Here is a 19,386-nt window from a genome sequence, read left to right as displayed (position 1 = left end):
AACACCCTCCCTGGGAGACGGGGAGGGGGGGGGGAGCAACAACACCCTCCCTGGGAGACGGGGAGGGGGGGGAGCAACAACACCCTCCCTGGGAGACGGGGAGGGGGGGGGGAGCAACAACACCCTCCCTGGGAGACGGGGAGGGGGGGGGAGCAACAACACCCTCCCTGGGAGACGGGGAGGGGGGGGGAGCAACAACACCCTCCCTGGGAGACGGGGAGGGGGGGGGGAGCAACAACACCCTCCCTGGGAGACGGGGAGGGGGGGAGCAACAACACCCTCCCCTGGGAGACAGGGAGGGGGGGGGAGCAACAACACCCTCCCTGGGAGACGGGGAGGGGGGGAGCAACAACACCCTCCCCTGGGAGACAGGGAGGGGGGGGGGAGCAACAACACCCTCCCTGGGAGACGGGGAGGGGGGGGGAGCAACAACACCCTCCCCTGGGAGACGGGGAGGGGGGGGAGCAACAACACCCTCCCCTGGGAGACGGGGAGGGGGGGGAGCAACAACACCCTCCCCTGGGAGACGGGGAGGGGGGGGAGCAACAACACCCTCCCTGGGAGACGGGGAGGGGGGGGAGCAACAACACCCTCCCCTGGGAGACGGGGAGGGGGGGGGAGCAACAACACCCTCCCTGGGAGACGGGGAGGGGGGGGAGCAACAACACCCTCCCCTGGGAGACGGGGAGGGGGGGAGCAACAACACCCTCCCCTGGGAGACGGGGAGGGGGGGGAGCAACAACACCCTCCCTGGGAGACGGGGAGGGGGGGGAGCAACAACACCCTCCCCTGGGAGACGGGGAGGGGGGGGGAGCAACAACACCCTCCCCTGGGAGACAGGGAGGGGGGGGGAGCAACAACACCCTCCCCTGGGAGACGGGGAGGGGGGGGAGCAACAACACCCTCCCCTGGGAGACGGGGAGGGGGGGGGGGGAGCAACAACACCCTCCCCTGGGAGACAGGGAGGGGGGGGGGAGCAACAACACCCTCCCCTGGGAGACGGGGAGGGGGAAGAGCAACAACACCCTCCCCTGGGAGACGGGGAGGGGGGGGGGAGCAACAACACCCTCCCCTGGGAGACAGGGAGGGGGGGGAGCAACAACACCCTCCCCTGGGAGACGGGGAGGGGGGGGGAGCAACAACACCCTCCCCTGGGAGACAGGGAGGGGGGGGGAGCAACAACACCCTCCCCTGGGAGACGGGGAGGGGGGGAGCAACAACACCCTCCCCTGGGAGACGGGGAGGGGGGGGGGAGCAACAACACCCTCCCCCCCCCTCCTCTACATACTCTCCCGGAGAGCAGTGTGTGTGTGTACAGGAGAGGTGTATGTATAGTTAAGTCTAGGCGGTGTCTGGGTAGTGGTGATGTAGGGGGAGTTTACAGTAGAGGCCAGAGGTGATGTAGGGGAGTTTACAGTAGAGGCCAGACGGGGTGATGTAGGGGGAGTTTACAGTAGAGGCCAGAGGTGATGTAGGGGGAGTTTACAGTAGAGGCCAGACGGGGTGATGTAGGGGAGTTTACAGTAGAGGCCAGAGGTGATGTAGGGGAGTTTACAGTAGAGGCCAGACGGGGTGATGTAGGGGGAGTTTACAGTAGAGGCCAGAGGTGATGTAGGGGAGTTTACAGTAGAGTCCAGACGGGGTGATGTAGGGGGAGTTTACAGTAGAGGCCAGAGGTGATGTAGGGGAGTTTACAGTAGAGGCCAGAGGTGATGTAGGGGAGTTTACAGTAGAGGCCAGACGGGGTGATGTAGGGGGAGTTTACAGTAGAGGCCAGAGGTGATGTAGGGGAGTTTACAGTAGAGGCCAGAGGTGATGTAGGGGAGTTTACAGTAGAGGCCAGAGGTGATGTAGGGGAGTTTACAGTAGAGGCCAGACGGGGTGATGTAGGGGGAGTTTACAGTAGAGGCCAGAGGTGATGTAGGGGAGTTTACAGTAGAGGCCAGACGGGGTGATGTAGGGGGAGTTTACAGTAGAGGCCAGAGGTGATGTAAGGGAGTTTACAGTAGAGGCCAGAGGTGATGTAGGGGGAGTTGACAGTAGAGGCCAGAGGTGATGTAGGGGAGTTTACAGTAGAGGCCAGACGGGGTGATGTAGGGGGAGTTTACAGTAGAGGCCAGACGGGGTGATGTAGGGGGAGTTTACAGTAGAGGCCAGAGGTGATGTAGGGGAGTTTACAGTAGAGGCCAGAGGTGATGTAGGGGAGTTTACAGTAGAGGCCAGACGGGGTGATGTAGGGGGAGTTTACAGTAGAGGCCAGAGGTGATGTAGGGGAGTTTACAGTAGAGGCCAGACGGGGTGATGTAGGGGGAGTTTACAGTAGAGGCCAGAGGTGATGTAGGGGGAGTTTACAGTAGAGGCCAGAGGTGATGTAGGGGAGTTTACAGTAGAGGCCAGACGGGGTGATGTAGGGGGAGTTTACAGTAGAGGCCAGAGGTGATGTAGGGGAGTTTACAGTAGAGGCCAGACGGGGTGATGTAGGGGGAGTTTACAGTAGAGGCCAGAGGTGATGTAGGGGAGTTTACAGTAGAGGCCAGAGGTGATGTAGGGGAGTTTACAGTAGAGGCCAGACGGGGTGATGTAGGGGAGTTTACAGTAGAGGCCAGACGGGGTGATGTAGGGGCAGTTTACAGTAGAGGCCAGACAAGGTGATGTAGGGGGAGTTTACAGTAGAGGCCAGACGGGGTGATGTAGGGGGAGTTTACAGTAGAGGCCAGACGAGGTGATGTAGGGGGAGTTCACAGTAGAGGCCAGACGGGGTGATGTAGGGGAGTTTACAGTAGAGGCCAGACGAGGTGATGTAGGGGGAGTTTACAGTAGAGGCCAGACGGGGTGATGTAGGGGAGTTTACAGTAGAGGCCAGAGGGGAGTGCCTCCAGCCACACTAACAACTGTACACAATAGAGACTATTATCAACTATGGACAACACCCATTGTGTACACACACACCGTACACCACCTGCTGGGCTCAATAAGTCACTCCTGCAGAGTGGATAACCATTAATTGCATCCATTATTAGGCCAAGAGTCGAAACTTTGTGCGAGAATGACCAGTTGGTAATATTATTAGGTAATGTTTAGTTACATTTTCTAACCAGTAGCTGAAAAACTAATTTATCAATGACAAGGTCGCTAACATTTGCCTGCTTGCCTTAATTGTTTTGTCTGAATTTATATTTATATATTTTTTAAACTTAATGATATTACGAGTGGGCACATAGGGCTTGCCCAGTGAGTGAGTTGTGTGCTCAGAACACCTAGGTACACTTCCAAGTATTAATCTGCGGTGTTGAGTTGTCAACTGCCTCCCTCCCTCTCAACCTGGCTGCCTGGCTGGCTGGCAGCCTCCCTGCCACCCTGCCACTCAGCCTACCTCCCTGCCACCCTGCCAAACAGCCTCCCTGCCTAGCTGGCGAGCCACTAGCACCATTAAACCTTCTCTCCCAAAATTATGGCGAAAACATTACCATTATTACTTATGTATAATATATTACTTAAGCGTGACTTGTGCTCCACTTTTGTCCGCCTCTGTAACAGACCCCAGGATGACGACGTCTCCCAGCAGGAGGGGGAGGGGCAGCAGGAGGGGGGGCAGCAGGAGGGGGGGGCAGCAGGAAGGGGAGGCAGCAGGAGGGGGGGGGCAGCAGGAGGGGGGGCAGCAGGAGGGGGGGGGCAGCAGGAGGGGGGGCAGCAGGAGGGGGAGGCAGCAGGAGGGGGGCAGCAGGAGGGGGGGGGGCAGCAGGAGGGGGGCAGCAGGAGGGGGAGGGGCAGCAGGAGGGGGAGGGGCAGCAGGAGGGGGAGGGGCAGCAGGAGGGGGAGGGGCAGCAGGAGGGGGAGGGGCAGCAGGAGGGGGGGGCAGCAGGAGGGGGGGCAGCAGGATAGGGGGGCAGCAGGAGGGGGGGCAGCAGGAGGGGGGGGGGCAGCAGGAGGGGGGGGCAGCAGGAGGGGGGGGGCAGCAGGAGGGGGGCAGCAGGAGGGGGGGAGCAGCAGGAGGGGGCAGCAGGAGGGGGAGGGGCAGCAGGAGGGGGGGGGCAGCAGGAGGGGGGTTCAGCAGGAGGGGGGGGGCAGCAGGAGGGGGGGCAGCAGGAGGGGGGGCAGCAGGAGGGGGAGGGGCAGCAGGAGGGGGAGGGGCAGCAGGAGGGGGGGCAGCAGGAGGGGGGGCAGCAGGAGGGGGGGAGCAGGAGGGGGGGCAGCAGGAGGGGGGGCAGCAGGAGGGGGGGCAGCAGGAGGGGGGGCAGCAGGAGGGGGGGCAGCAGGAGGGGGAGGGGCAGCAGGAGGGGGAGGGGCAGCAGGAGGGGGGGCAGCAGGAGGGGGGGCAGCAGGAGGGGGGGCAGCAGGAGGGGGGGCAGCAGGGGGGGGCAGCAGGAGGGGGGGCAGCAGGAGGGTGGGGCAGCAGGAGGGGGGCAGCAGGAGGGGGGGCAGCAGGAGGGGGGGAGCAGCAGGAGGGGGAGGGGCAGCAGGAGGGGGAGGGGCAGCAGGAGGGGGGGGCAGCAGGAGGGGGGTTCAGCAGGAGGGGGGGCAGCAGGAGGGGGAGGGGCAGCAGGAGGGGGGGCAGCAGGAGGGGGGGCAGCAGGAGGGGGGGCAGCAGGAGGGGGGGGCAGCAGGAGGGGGGGCAGCAGGAGGGGGGGTTCAGCAGGAGGGGGGGTTCAGCAGGAGGGGGGGGTTCAGCAGGAGGGGGGGGCAGCAGGAGGGGGGGGCAGCAGGAGGGGGGGGGCAGCAGGAGGGGGGGCAGCAGGAGGGGGGGTACACACACATCACCAGCAGGAAGAAAATGGAGACAATTCCGTACAGTAAATGAGAGAGAGATAGAGTGACTGGTGGTCCAGTTGGTCCTAGACCAGACGGCTCCCGGCGCCCGTCACCTTAATGTGCCGCGCCGCCCCTGTCATGGTGCCACACACGCCTGCTGGCACCTGGCACCAGGTGAACACTACCCCTCCTGACCTGCAGAGGTCGCTCTACACCACCACTGGTGACCTGTAGAGCCCGCTCTACACCACCACTGGTGACCTGGTGAGCCCGCTCTACACCACCACTGGTGACCTGTAGAGCCCGCTCTACACCACCACTGGTGACCTGCAGAGGTCGCTCTACACCACCACTGGTCACCTGTAGAGGCCGCTCTACACCACCACTGGTCACCTGTAGAAGCCGCTCTACACCACCACTGGTCACCTGTAGAGGCCGCTCTACACCACCACTGGTCACCTGTAGAGGCCGCTCTACACCACCACTGGTGACCTGTAGAGCCCGCTCTACACCACCACTGGTGACCTGTAGAGCCCGCTCTACACCACCACTGGTGACCTGTAGAGGCCGCTCTACACCACCACTGGTCACCTGTAGAGGCCGCTCTACACCACCACTGGTGACCTGTAGAGGCCGCTCTACACCACCACTGGTGACCTGTAGAGGCCGCTCTACACCACCACTGGTGACCTGTAGAGGCCGCTCTACACCACCACTGGTGACCTGTAGAGCCCGCTCTACACCACCACTGGTGACCTGTAGAGGCCGCTCTACACCACCACTGGTGACCTGTAGAGGCCGCTCTACACCACCACTGGTGACCTGTAGAGCCCGCTCTACACCACCACTGGTGACCTGTAGAGCCCGCTCTACACCACCACTGGTGACCTGTAGAGGCCGCTCTACACCACCACTGGTGACCTGTAGAGCCCGCTCTACACCACCACTGGTGACCTGTAGAGCCCGCTCTACACCACCACTGGTGACCTGTAGAGGCCGCTCTACACCACCACTGATGACCTGTAGAGGCCAGCCAGTGTTGTAGTGTCTAGGGTACTGTCCACCAGCCAGTGTTGTGGTGTCTGGGGTACTGCCCACCAGCCAGTGTTGTGGTGTCTGGGGTACTGCCCACCAGCCAGTGTTGTGGTGTCTGGGGTACTGCCCACCAGCCAGTGTTGTGGTGTCTGGGGTACTGTCCACCAGCCAGTGTTGTGGTGTCTGGGGTACTGTCCACCAGCCAGTGTTGTGGTGTCTGGGGTACTGTCCACCAGCCAGCCAGTGTTGTGGTGTCAGGGGTACTGTCCACCAGCCAGTGTTGTGGTGTCAGGGGTACTGTCCACCAGCCAGTGTTGTGGTGTCAGGGGTACTGTCCACCAGCCAGCCAGTGTTATGGTGTCAGGGGTACTGTCCACCAGCCAGTGTTGTGGTGTCAGGGGTACTGTCCACCAGCCAGCCAGTGTTATGGTGTCAGGGGTACTGTCCACCAGCCAGCCAGTGTTGTGGTGTCAGGGGTACTGTCCACCAGCCAGTGTTGTGGTGTCTGGGGTACTGTCCACCAGCCAGTGTTGTGGTGTCAGGGGTACTGTCCACCAGCCAGTGTTGTGGTGTCAGGGGTACTGTCCACCAGCCAGCCAGTGTTGTGGTGTCAGGGGTACTGTCCACCAGCCAGTGTTGTGGTGTCTGGGGTACTGTCCACCAGCCAGCCAGTGTTGTGGTGTCAGGGGTACTGTCCACCAGCCAGTTGTGGTGTCAGGGGTACTGTCCACCAGCCAGCCAGTGTTGTGGTGTCAGGGGTACTGTCCACCAGCCAGCCAGTGTTGTGGTGTCAGGGGTACTGTCCACCAGCCAGTGTTGTGGTGTCAGGGGTACTGTCCACCAGCCAGTGTTGTGGTGTCAGGGGTACTGCCCACCAGCCAGTGTTGTGGTGTCAGGGGTACTGTCCACCAGCCAGTTGTGGTGTCAGGGGTACTGTCCACCAGCCAGTGTTGTGGTGTCAGGGGTACTGTCCACCAGCCAGTGTTGTGGTGTCAGGGGTACTGTCCACCAGCCAGCCAGTGTTGTGGTGTCAGGGGTACTGTCCACCAGCCAGCCAGTGTTGTGGTGTCAGGGGTACTGTCCACCAGCCAGCCAGTGTTGTGGTGTCAGGGGTACTGTCCACCAGCCAGCCAGTGTTGTGGTGTCAGGGGTACTGTCCACCAGCCAGCCAGTGTTGTGGTGTCAGGGGTACTGTCCACCAGCCAGCCAGTGTTGTGGTGTCAGGGGTACTGTCCACCAGCCAGCCAGTGTTGTGGTGTCTGGGGTACTGTCCACCAGCCAGCCAGTGTTGTGGTGTCAGGGGTACTGTCCACCAGCCAGCCAGTGTTGTGGTGTCTGGGGTACTGTCCACCAGCCAGCCAGTGGTGTGGTGTCAGGGGTACTGTCCACCAGCCAGCCAGTGTTGTGGTGTCTGGGGTACTGTCCACCAGCCAGCCAGTGTTGTGGTGTCTGGGGTACTGTCCACCAGCCAGCCAGTGTTGTGGTGTCAGGGGTACTGTCCACCAGCCAGTGTTGTGGTGTCTGGGGTACTGTCCACCAGCCAGCCAGTGTTGTGGTGTCAGGGGTACTCTTGGAGGAGGAGGAGTGGCCACACAGGGAGCAGTAAACAAGCCAAGTGATACTTCCTTTCCAAGAGGTTCTTAGTAGATATTAAAGGTGCACTCCTTACCCCTCCACCACTCCCCCCCCCCCCTCCACCTTCCCTCCAACACTCCTTCATCTTCTCTTCCTCCCTTCTCCCTCCCCCCTTCGTTATCCCTTCTTACCTATCCCTCACCCCCTCCCTCCGTACCTATTCTAGTATCATCGACAAATTTCGTGATGATGGTGACGAGTCGAGTGTAAACATTGTTTATACAGGAAGTAAACAAGAGAAGCCCCAGAACACAGTCCTCCGGGACTCTACTTATAACAGTATCCAACTCTGTCTATACTAGAGACTGATCCCCCTCCCTATAATACCTTGCTACTCTATCTTTCTAATCAATCTTTCCACAGCTTCAATCATGCCTGAAGGAAGTGAGAGGAAGTTTGTTAACCTGTGTTTTTAGCAGTAATGATATCAGCAGACCTTACGTATAAAGATGTCAGCAGACCTTACGTATAAAGATGTCAGAGGACCTTACGTATAAAGATGTCAGAGGACCTTACGTATAAAGATGTCAGAGGACCTTACGTATAAAGATGTCAGAGGACCTTACGTATAATGATATCAGCAGACCTTACGTATAAAGATGTCAGCAGACCTTACGTATAAAGATGTCAGAGGACCTTACGTATAAAGATGTCAGAGGACCTTACGTATAAAGATGTCAGAGGACCTTACGTATAAAGATGTCAGAGGACCTTACGTATAAAGATGTCAGAGGACCTTACGTATAAAGATGTCAGAGGACCTTACGTATAAAGATGTCAGAGGACCTTACGTATAAAGATGTCAGAGGACCTTACGTATAAAGATGTCAGAGGACCTTACGTATAAAGATGTCAGAGGACCTTACGTATAAAAATGTAAGAGGACCTTACGTATAAAAATGTCAGAGGACTTTACATATAAAGATTACAACAGTTATAGCTCTGATAACGTTAGTCTTCCAATTAGGAAATGCCAAGTCACAGATAGTTTAAGACACTAGTAGTGTGTACGGTGTATGTAAGACTGGAGACGTTGCCGACCTGGAGAGCGTGCAGGGAATCACTACAGCCGGAATCCACCCCAGAAAATACCACAATTATTGGGACCCTTAAGACTCGTCAAATTGTAATTGGAGACAGGGAGGCGAGAGGTCGGCCACACCCCGCAATACACCTGGACAATATGGAGAGGGTATACTTCTGAACCTCCACACTCAGACAACACCAGCCCTAACCAGGGCCAGATTCACGAAGCAGTTACGCACGCACTTACAAACCTGTACATCTTTTCTCAATCTTTGGCGGCTTTGTTTACAATTATTAAACAGTTAATGAGCACCGAAGCTCCAGGAGGCTGTTTATAACAATAACAACAGTTGTTTGGGAAGTTTTCATGCTTGTAAACTGTTTAATAAATGTAACCAAAGCCGTCAAAGATTGAGGAAAGATGTACACGTTGGTACGTACTTGCGTAACTGCTTCGTGAGTCTGGCCCCTGGAGGCGTGGTACACGCTACAATAACTCCCCTACCACATAACTATAAACAAACTACCCTCCCATTATATGTAAGGCGTATAACCATCACTTCTTTAAATTGTGTTCAGGACGGAACACGGAACTCATCCACATGTTAACTCCACCAACTTGGTTACAGAGCTGCTGGTGGAGCCAGTGGATCAGTTTCCGGATCGGTACAGCCCCTTCCACCTGCCCAGCCACACTGACGGTGAGTGCCTCACCTTCTCCTACCCTCCGGACACACTCATAACAGAGATGGAGGCCCTCAAGGTGGATAGTTACGTGCAGGAGCAGAACAGTTGTGCAGGTGAGGGCAGGCTCTCAACCCACAACACTCTCCACAACCCGGAGAGGCACAGTGGGTTGTGGATGGCTGCCACCCACCAGTACTCTCACTAGTGGGATGGCTGCCACCACCAGTACTCTCACTAGTGTGATGGCTGCCACCCACCAGTACTCTCACTAGTGTGATGGCTGCCACCCACCAGTACTCTCACTAGTGTGATGGCTGCCACCCACCAGTACTCTCACTAGTGTGATGGCTGCCACCCACCAGTACTCTCACTAGTGGGATGGCTGCCACCCACCAGTACTCTCACTAGTGTGATGGCTGCCACCCACCAGTACTCTCACTAGTGTGATGGCTGCCACCCACCAGTACTCTCACTAGTGGGATGGCTGCCACCCACCAGTACTCTCACTAGTGTGATGGCTGCCACCCACCAGTACTCTCACTAGTGTGATGGCTGCCATCCACCAGTACTCTCACTAGTGTGATGGCTGCCACCCACCAGTACTCTCACTAGTGTGATGGCTGCCACCCACCAGTACTCTCACTAGTGGGATGGCTGCCACCCACCAGTACTCTCACTAGTGTGATGGCTGCCACCCACCAGTACTCTCACTAGTGTGATGGCTGCCACCCACCAGTACTCTCACTAGTGTGATGGCTGCCACCCACCAGTACTCTCACTAGTGTGATGGCTGCCACCCACCAGTACTCTCACTAGTGGGATGGCTGCCACCCACCAGTACTCTCACTAGTGGGATGGCTGCCACCCACCAGTACTCTCACGAGTGGGATGGCTGCCACCACCAGTACTCTCACTAGTGTGATGGCTGCCACCCACCAGTACTCTCACTAGTGTGATGGCTGCCACCCACCAGTACTCTCACTAGTGGGATGGCTGCCACCCACCAGTACTCTCACTAGTGGGATGGCTGCCACCCACCAGTACTCTCACTAGTGGGATGGCTGCCACCACCAGTACTCTCACTAGTGTGATGGCTGCCACCACCAGTACTCTCACTAGTGTGATGGCTGCCACCCACCAGTACTCTCACTAGTGGGATGGCTGCCACCCACCAGTACTCTCACTAGTGGGATGGCTGCCACCCACCAGTACTCTCACTAGTGGGATGGCTGCCACCCACCAGTACTCTCACTAGTGGGATGGCTGCCACCCACCAGTACTTTAACAGGTTTCAAGAATAGATTGGATAGGTACACGGGGTGAGAGGGGGCGGGGTGAGAGGGGGCGGGGTGAGAGGGGGCGGGGAGAGTGGTGGGAGGGGGATGGGAGGGTGCAGGAGGGGTGCAGAGTGTGGAAGAGGAGACTGTACGAGTCTAGTCATATATACTCTCCCTGCACAATTGAGTTTACCAACCTCCCCAGTAAGACGACACAGTTTACCCTGACCACAACAAGACGACACAGTTTACAATACCCACAAGACGTCACAGTTTACAATACCCACAAGACGTCACAGTTTACCAACCTCCCCAGTAAGACGACACAGTTTACAATACCCACAACAAGACGACACAGTTTACAATACCCACAAGACGTCACAGTTTACAATACCCACAAGACGTCACAGTTTACCAACCTCCCCAGTAAGACGTCACAGTTTACAATACCCACAACAAGACGACACAGTTTACAATACCCACAAGACGTCACAGTTTACCAACCTCCCCAGTAAGACGACACAGTTTACAATACCCACAACAAGACGACACAGTTTACAATACCCACAAGACGTCACAGTTTACAATACCCACAACAAAACAAGGTACACTCACCTTTCAACAAACTTGTTAAAGAGGTCCCCTCTTAAATGCGTAAATATTTCTTCTATGTAAGGCTGCAAGAGAAGAAGTTAAACGTTAATATGGCGCCAAACATGCTCCCACAGGTGTACACACGACACATGTGTACCCGCCTGCCACACGTGTGTACACGACACACGTGTACCCGTCTGCCACACGTGTGTACACGACACATGTGTACCCGTCTGCCACACGTGTACACACGACACACGTGTACCCGTCTGCCACACGTGTACACACGACACATGTGTACCCGTCTGCCACACGTGTACACACGACACATGTGTACCCGCCTGCCACACGTGTACACATGACACATGTGTACCCGTCTGCCACACGTGTACACACGACACATGTGTACCCGCCTGCCACACGTGTACACACGACACATGTGTACCCGCCTGCCACACGTGTACACATGACACATGTGTACCCGTCTGCCACACGTGTACACACGACACACGTGTACCCGCCTGCCACACGTGTACACACGACACACGTGTACCCGCCTGCCACACGTGTACACACGACACATGTGTACCCGCCTGCCACACGTGTACACACGACACACGTGTACCAGGCTGCCACACGTGTACACACGACACATGTGTACCCGTCTGCCACACGTGTACACACGACACATGTGTACCCGCCTGCCACACGTGTACACACGACACACGTGTACCCGCCTGCCACACGTGTACACACGACACATGTGTACCCGCCTGCTACACGTGTACACGACACATGTGTACCCGCCTGCCACACGTGTACACATGACACATGTGTACCCGTCTGCCACACGTGTACACACGACACACGTGTACCCGCCTGCTACACGTGTACACACGACACACGTGTACCCGCCTGCCACACGTGTACACGACACATGTGTACCCGCCTGCTACACGTGTACACACGACACACGTGTACCCGCCTGCCACACGTGTACACGACACACATGTACCCGCCTGCCACACGTGTACACATGACACACGTGTACCCGCCACACGTGGTGATACATATAAGCCATAACCTTCCACTAACCTATATAACATATATCACAATTTCACACTTACAATAATCAACTTATTAACCTCAGGTCTGACACTACCTTACATAATAAGCCTAGTTATAAACTACACCAAAGCACCGTACTTAACGAGCCGTTACGGTGCAAGTACTCCAGCAACGGTGACCCAACACTCACAGTAACTTACCTCAAATAAATCTGTAGGAACTTCGTTTTTCGTTAGATGCTTTTGTACAAAGGCAACGGATTCTTTGTTGTAGGCCTGTGGGAGAGAAGGTTAGGTTAGGCCTTGGACACACGACGCTCCTTCATACTAAACTAGTAATACACGCCGCTGGTGTGACGCAGCTCCACCACCACACTCTACACGTGTGACGCAGCTCCACCACACACTACAGGTGTGACGCAGCTCCACCACACTCTACACGTGTGTGTGACGCAGCTCCACCACACTCTACACGTGTGTGTGACGCAGCTCCACCACCACACTCTACACGTGTGACGCAGCTCCACCACACTCTACACGTGTGACGCAGCTCCACCACACTCTACACGTGTGTGTGACGCAGCTCCACCACACTCTACACGTGTGTGTGACGCAGCTCCACCACACTCTACACGTGTGTGTGACGCAGCTCCACCACACACTACAGGTGTGACGCAGCTCCACCACACTCTACACGTGTGTGTGACGCAGCTCCACCACACTCTACACGTGTGTGTGACGCAGCTCCACCACACTCTACAGGTGTGTGTGACGCAGCTCCACCACACTCTACAGGTGTGACGCAGCTCCACCACACTCTACACGTGTGTGTGACGCAGCTCCACCACACTCTACACGTGTGTGTGACGCAGCTCCACCACACTCTACAGGTGTGACGCAGCTCCACCACACTCTACACGTGTGTGTGACGCAGCTCCACCACACTCTACACGTGTGTGTGACGCAGCTCCACCACACTCTACACGTGTGTGTGACGCAGCTCCACCACACTCTACACGTGTGTGTGACGCAGCTCCACCACACTCTACACGTGTGTGTGACGCAGCTCCACCACACTCTACACGTGTGTGTGACGCAGCTCCACCACACTCTACATATGTGTGTGACGCAGCTCCACCACACTCTACACGTGTGACGCAGCTCCACCACACTCTACACGTGTGACGCAGCTCCACCACACTCTACACGTGTGTGTGACGCAGCTCCACCACACTCTACAGGTGTGTGTGACGCAGCTCCACCACACTCTACAGGTGTGTGTGACGCAGCTCCACCACACTCTACAGGTGTGACGCAGCTCCACCACACTCTACAGGTGTGACGCAGCTCCACCACACTCTACAGGTGTGTGTGACGCAGCTCCACCACACTCTACAGGTGTGTGTGACGCAGCTCCACCACACTCTACAGGTGTGACGCAGCTCCACCACACTCTACAGGTGTGTGTGTGTGTGTGTGTGTGTGTGTGTGTGTGTGTGTGTGTGTGTGTGTGTGACGGCTCCACACTCTACAGGTGTGACGCAGCTCCACCACACTCTACAGGTGTGTGTGTGTGTGTGTGTGTGTGTGTGTGTGTGTGTGTGTGTGTGTGTGTGTGTGTGTGTGTGTGTGTGTGTGTGTGACGCAGCTCCACCACACTCTACAGGTGTGTGTGTGTGTGTGTGTGACGCAGCTCCACCACACTCTACAGGTGTGACGCAGCTCCACCACACTCTACAGGTTTGACGCAGCTCCACCACACTCTACAGGTGTGACGCAGCTCCACCACACTCTACAGGTGTGACGCAGCTCCACCACACTCTACAGGTGTGTGTGTGTGACGCAGCTCCACCACACTCTACAGGTGTGTGTGTGTGACGCAGCTCCACCACACTCTACAGGTGTGTGTGTGTGTGTGTGTGTGTGTGTGTGTGTGTGTGACGCAGCTCCGCCACACTCTACAGGTGTGACGCAGCTCCACCACACTCCACACCCTCCCCTCGTGGCCTCCAGAGACACGCAGACACTCCATACCCTCCCCTCGCGGCCTCCAGACACACGCAGACACTCCACACCCTCCCCTCGTGGCCTCCAGAGACACGCAGACACTCCACACCCTCCCCTCGCGGCCTCCAGACACACGCAGACACTCCACACCCTCCCCTCGTGGCCTCCAGAGACACGCAGACACTCCACACCCTCCCCTCGCGGCCTCCAGAGACACAGACACTCCACACCCTCCCCTCGTGGCCTCCAGAGACACGCAGACACTCCACACCCTCCCCTCGCGGCCTCCAGGGACACGCAGACACTCCACACCCTCCCCTCGCGGCCTCCAGAGACTCGCAGACACTCCACACCCTTCCCTCGCGGCCTCCAGAGACACGCAGACACTCCACACCCTCCCCTCGCGGCCTCCAGAGACACGCAGACACTCCACACCCTCCCCTCGCGGCCTCCAGAGACACGCAGACACTCCACACCCTCCCCTCGTGGCCTCCAGGGACACGCAGACACTCCACACCCTCCCCTCGTGGCCTCCAGAGACACGCAGACACTCCACACCCTCCCCTCGCGGCCTCCAGAGACACGCATACACTCCACACCCTCCCCTCGCGGCCTCCAGAGACACGCAGACACTCCACACCCTCCCCTCGCGGCCTCCAGAGACACGCAGACACTCCACACCCTCCCCTCGCGGCCTCCAGAGACACGCAGACACTCCACACCCTCCCCTCGTGGCCTCCAGAGACACGCAGACACTCCACACCCTCCCCTCGCGGCCTCCAGGGACACGCGGAGGGACAGGAAGACTGAGGAGATGAGAGAGTGAGGGACAGGAAGACTGAGATGAGTGAGGGGACAGGAAGACTGAGGAGATGAGTGAGTGAGGGACACCTGGTTGATACCTGGTTGATGGGGTTCTGGGAGTTGTTCTACTCCCCAAGCCCGGCCCGAGGCCAGGCTTGACTTGTGAGAGTTTGGTCCACCAGGCTGTTGCTTGGAGCGGCCCGCAGGCCCAAATACCCACCACAGCCCGGTTGATCCGGAACTTCTCTTAGAAAACAGTCCAGTTTTCTCTTGAAGATGTCCACGGTTGTTCCGGCAATATTTCTTATAGTCGCTGGGAAGACGTTGAACAACCGCGGACCTCTGATGTTTATACAGTGTTCTCTGATTGTGCCTATGACACCTCTGCTCTTCACTGGTTCAATCTTGCATTTTCTTCCATATCGTTCACTCCAGTACGTTGTTATTTTACTGTGTAGATTTGGGACCTGACCCTCCAGTATTTTCCATGTGTATAATTTTTGGTATCTCTCTCGTCTCCTTTCTAGTGAGTACATTTGGAGAGCTTTGAGACGATCCCAATACATATCCTTTATTGATCTCCAAATCCCAATGCATTTCCGTTATTTTTTCCTTCTGTACAGTCGTCTGCGTTCTCTTTCTAGAGTGGTCCTCTTTCTGCCCCTCCTCACAGGCACGTGCTTCAAGCAGACCTTGTAAGCTTCAGCTGTCAGTTGATCTATTCCCTGTGTGGGAGTTTTGTCGCTTAAGACCGTCTCCCATTGAATGGTTGCAAGGTCTACATTTATTTTTTTCCCAGTCGATCCTCTTATTGTTGAAATTGAATTGATTGAATATCCCTTCTCGCTTGTTGGGTCTCTTAGACCTACTACCGTTATTTATGCTAGTTCACACTTCAATGAGCTTATGGTCTGAGTATGAAGTATCTGAGACTGTAATGTCTCTGATTAGTTCATCATTGTTTGTGAATAACAAGTCTAGTGTGTTTTCGTTCCTAGTTGGTTCTGTAATTTGTTGACTGAGCGAGAATTTGTCACAGAATCTCAAAAGTTCTCTAACCTGTGGTTGGTTATTTCCCGGGTCATTCCCTGCTATGATATTTGTGTTTGCCGTTCTCCATCTTAGACTTGGTAAATTGAAATCTCCGAGGAAGATAATATCTGGAGCTGGGTTTGCTAGGTTGTCAAGTATGTTCTCTATTTTGTGCATCTGCTCTGTGAATTCCTCAACCGTTGTATCTGGCGGTTTATATATTAAAATAATAATTAGGTTTAGTTTCTCTACCTTAATTCCAAGTACCTCTACCACCTCATTAGTTGAGTTTAGTAGTTCTGTGCATACCAGGTCTTCTTTAATATACAGACCTACTCCTCCATTTGACCTAGTTTCTCTATCACATCTATATAAATTATAATTTGGAATCCAGATTTCACCATCCATGTAATCTTTTGTATGAGTTTCCGTGAATGCCCCAAATATTGAGTTTGACTCTAATAGAAGGCCATTTATGAACTTAACTATATTTCTTGACTTTGGCTTTAAACCTTGAATGTTTGCAAATATGAATGATTGTCCATATTGTGTGTAACTTCTGGAAGGTTTTGGTAGTTCTCCCTCCTCTCTACCCTGACCCAGGGTGTGTTGTTGTGGCAATGGTTTGTCCAGTTTTGGAAGTGATACTGGGGAGTGTGGTAGTCTCTGTGTGGTTGGGGGGTGTAGTATGTGTGGGCTTGATGACGAACTGTAGTCCAGTCTTGAGCATTTCCCCCTCTCCGTCCGTACTCCTGCCACGTTTCTGCCTGTCTGTTTCTCCCTCTGTTTGTACCTGCCTCTAAAAAAATTTCAGGGCTATTATATTGGACTTCCTCTCTTATATGGCGCTGTGTACCTCTGACGTGGAAATCGGGGCAATGAAGATCGTAGCATTTCCTCTCATTAACTGAGAGTGTGCATAGCTTAGGGTGAAAATATCTACACTCTGTATCAAAACGACATCTGCCTTTCCCTAACCAGTTTCGGCATTTCCGTGGGTGCATGAATGAGCATTCCGTGCCTCTGGGCCCATATCTACACTGTCCTTTTGCATAATACCAGCAAATATTTTCATTTGTGATTGTATTATTCTTGTTTGTACCCGTGCACGACTTGGCTACCTCTGTGTTTTTGGTCGAATCTTTCTCTTTCCGGAATTCATTCTCGGTATCTCGGTATTTGGTTGAATCTTTCTCTTTCCGGAATTCATTCTCGGAATCTCGGTATTTGGTTGAATCTTTCTCTTTCCGGAATTCATTCTCGGTATCTCGGTATTTGGTTGAATCTTTCTCTTTCCGGAATTCATTCTCGGTATCTCGGTATTTGGTTGAATCTTTCTCCTTGTTGCTTTCGTCTTTCTCATTTGTGTTCTCATTCGTCTCATTTTTTCTCTCCTTATTCATATCACCAGTGTGCTCTACAATATTGCCTTCATTTTTGTGTACCTCGACACTATACCCTTCTACATTGCTACTTTGACTCTCTAAATTCTCAGTCCCTGGGTTGTGTTCAGAGTTCGTTGCTGTCTTTATATACTCTGCAGATATTTCTGGTAGTTTTTGTGTGAATTGTAGCCTGTGTACTTCAGGAATGTTATTCATTAGTTTGGTGATGTTTTCCCACATCTGTCTGTCTCTTTGACAGAGGACAGGAAGACTGAGGAGATGAGTGAGATAGGGACAGGAAGACTGAGGAGATGAGTGAAGGAGGGACAGGAAGACTGAGGAGATGAGTGAGTGAGTGAGGGGACAGGAAGACAGGAAGTGAGTGAGGGGACAGGGGTGGGAACACTCACGTGGGTGTTGGATAACAGTTCCTTCATGATGAAGTTATCGTAGACTTCTCTGGCGACTTTTCTTCTCTCTTCCTTATTCTCTATCTTCTCGTACGCCTTGATCTGTAACACAACAACAACACTTATGTCATCTGCAACACATCAACACCTAAATAACAACAAAACATTCTAACCAGTCTTACTTTACCTGCAACACAAATTACATTAACACCTGTAACAGACTCTGCAACACCCACTCTCAACACCTGTAACAGACTCTGCAACACCCACTCTCAACACCTGTAACAGACTCTGCAACACCCACTCTCAACACCTGTAACAGACTCTGCAACACCCACTCTCAACACCTGTACCATACCCTGCAACACCCACTCTCAACACCTGTAACAGACTCTGCAACACCCACTCTCAACACCTGTACCAGACCCTGCAACACCCACTCTCAACACCTGTACCAGACCCTGCAACACCCACTCTCAACACCTGTACCATACCCTGCAACACCCACTCTCAACACCTGTAACAGACTCTGCAACACCCACTCTCAACACCTGTAACAGACTCTGCAACACCCACTCTCAACACCTGTACCATACCCTGCAACACCCACTCTCAACACCTGTAACAGACTCTGCAACACCCACTCTCAACACCTGTAACAGACTCTGCAACACCCACTCTCAACACCTGTACCAGACCCTGCAACACCCACTCTCAACACCTGTTCCATACCCTGCAACACCCACTCTCAACACCTGTAACAGACTCTGCAACACCCACTCTCAACACCTGTAACAGACTCTGCAACACCCACTCTCAACACCTGTAACAGACTCTGCAACACCCACTCTCAACACCTGTAACAGACCCTGCAACACCCACTCTCAACACCTGTACCAGACCCTGCAACACCCACTCTCAACACCTGTACCAGACTCTGCAACACCCACTCTCAACACCTGTAACAGACTCTGCAACACCCACTCTCAACACCTGTACCAGACCCTGCAACACCCACTCTCAACACCTGTACCAGACCCTGCAACACCCACTCTCAACACCTGTAACAGACCCTGCAACACCCACTCTCAACACCTGTACCAGACCCTGCAACACCCACTCTCAACACCTGTAACAGACCCTGCAACACCCACTCTCAACACCTGTACCAGACTCTGCAACACCCACTCTCAACACCTGTAACAGACTCTGCAACACCCACTCTCAACACCTGTACCAGACCCTGCAACACCCACTCTCAACACCTGTACCAGACCCTGCAACACCCACTCTCAACACCTGTAACAGACCCTGCAACACCCACTCTCAACACCTGTACCAGACTCTGCAACACCCACTCTCAACACCTGTAACAGACTCTGCAACACCCACTCTCAACACCTGTACCAGACCCTGCAACACCCACTCTCAACACCTGTAACACCCACTCTCAACACCTGTAACACCCACTCTCAACACCTGTAACAGACTCTGCAGGTATACTCTAGGTATGCTGCGAGTATACCCCAGGTATGCTGCGGGTATACCCTAGGTATACTGCGGGTATACTCCAGGTATACCGCGGGTATACTCCAGGTATACCGCGGGTATACTCCAGGTATGCTGCGGGTATACTCCAGGTATGCTGCGGGTATACTCCAGGTATAATGCAAGTAAC

The 19,386-nt window shown here is 55.0% G+C and overlaps 1 protein-coding gene across 2 annotated transcripts in view; it reads right to left on the bottom strand.

The window, feature by feature from the left end:
- Nucleotides 1–19,386, bottom strand: part of Gprk1 (G protein-coupled receptor kinase 1) — a 422,403-nt gene that overhangs the window by 43,047 nt on the left and 359,970 nt on the right. For both annotated transcript variants that reach the window (XM_045755516.2, XM_045755517.2), the window contains 3 exons: nt 17,709–17,810; nt 12,272–12,346; nt 11,025–11,086 (listed from right to left, as the gene is read on the bottom strand). In XM_045755516.2, the coding sequence (XP_045611472.1) occupies nt 11,025–11,086; nt 12,272–12,346; nt 17,709–17,810 (239 nt within the window). The remainder of the gene's footprint in view (nt 1–11,024; nt 11,087–12,271; nt 12,347–17,708; nt 17,811–19,386) is intronic.

Source organism: Procambarus clarkii, chromosome 62 (genome assembly GCF_040958095.1).
Source record: "Procambarus clarkii isolate CNS0578487 chromosome 62, FALCON_Pclarkii_2.0, whole genome shotgun sequence".
NCBI lineage: Eukaryota > Metazoa > Arthropoda > Malacostraca > Decapoda > Cambaridae > Procambarus > Procambarus clarkii.
The sequence above is the reverse complement of the archived record's forward strand: the minus strand, read 5'-3'. Positions and strand labels throughout refer to the sequence as shown.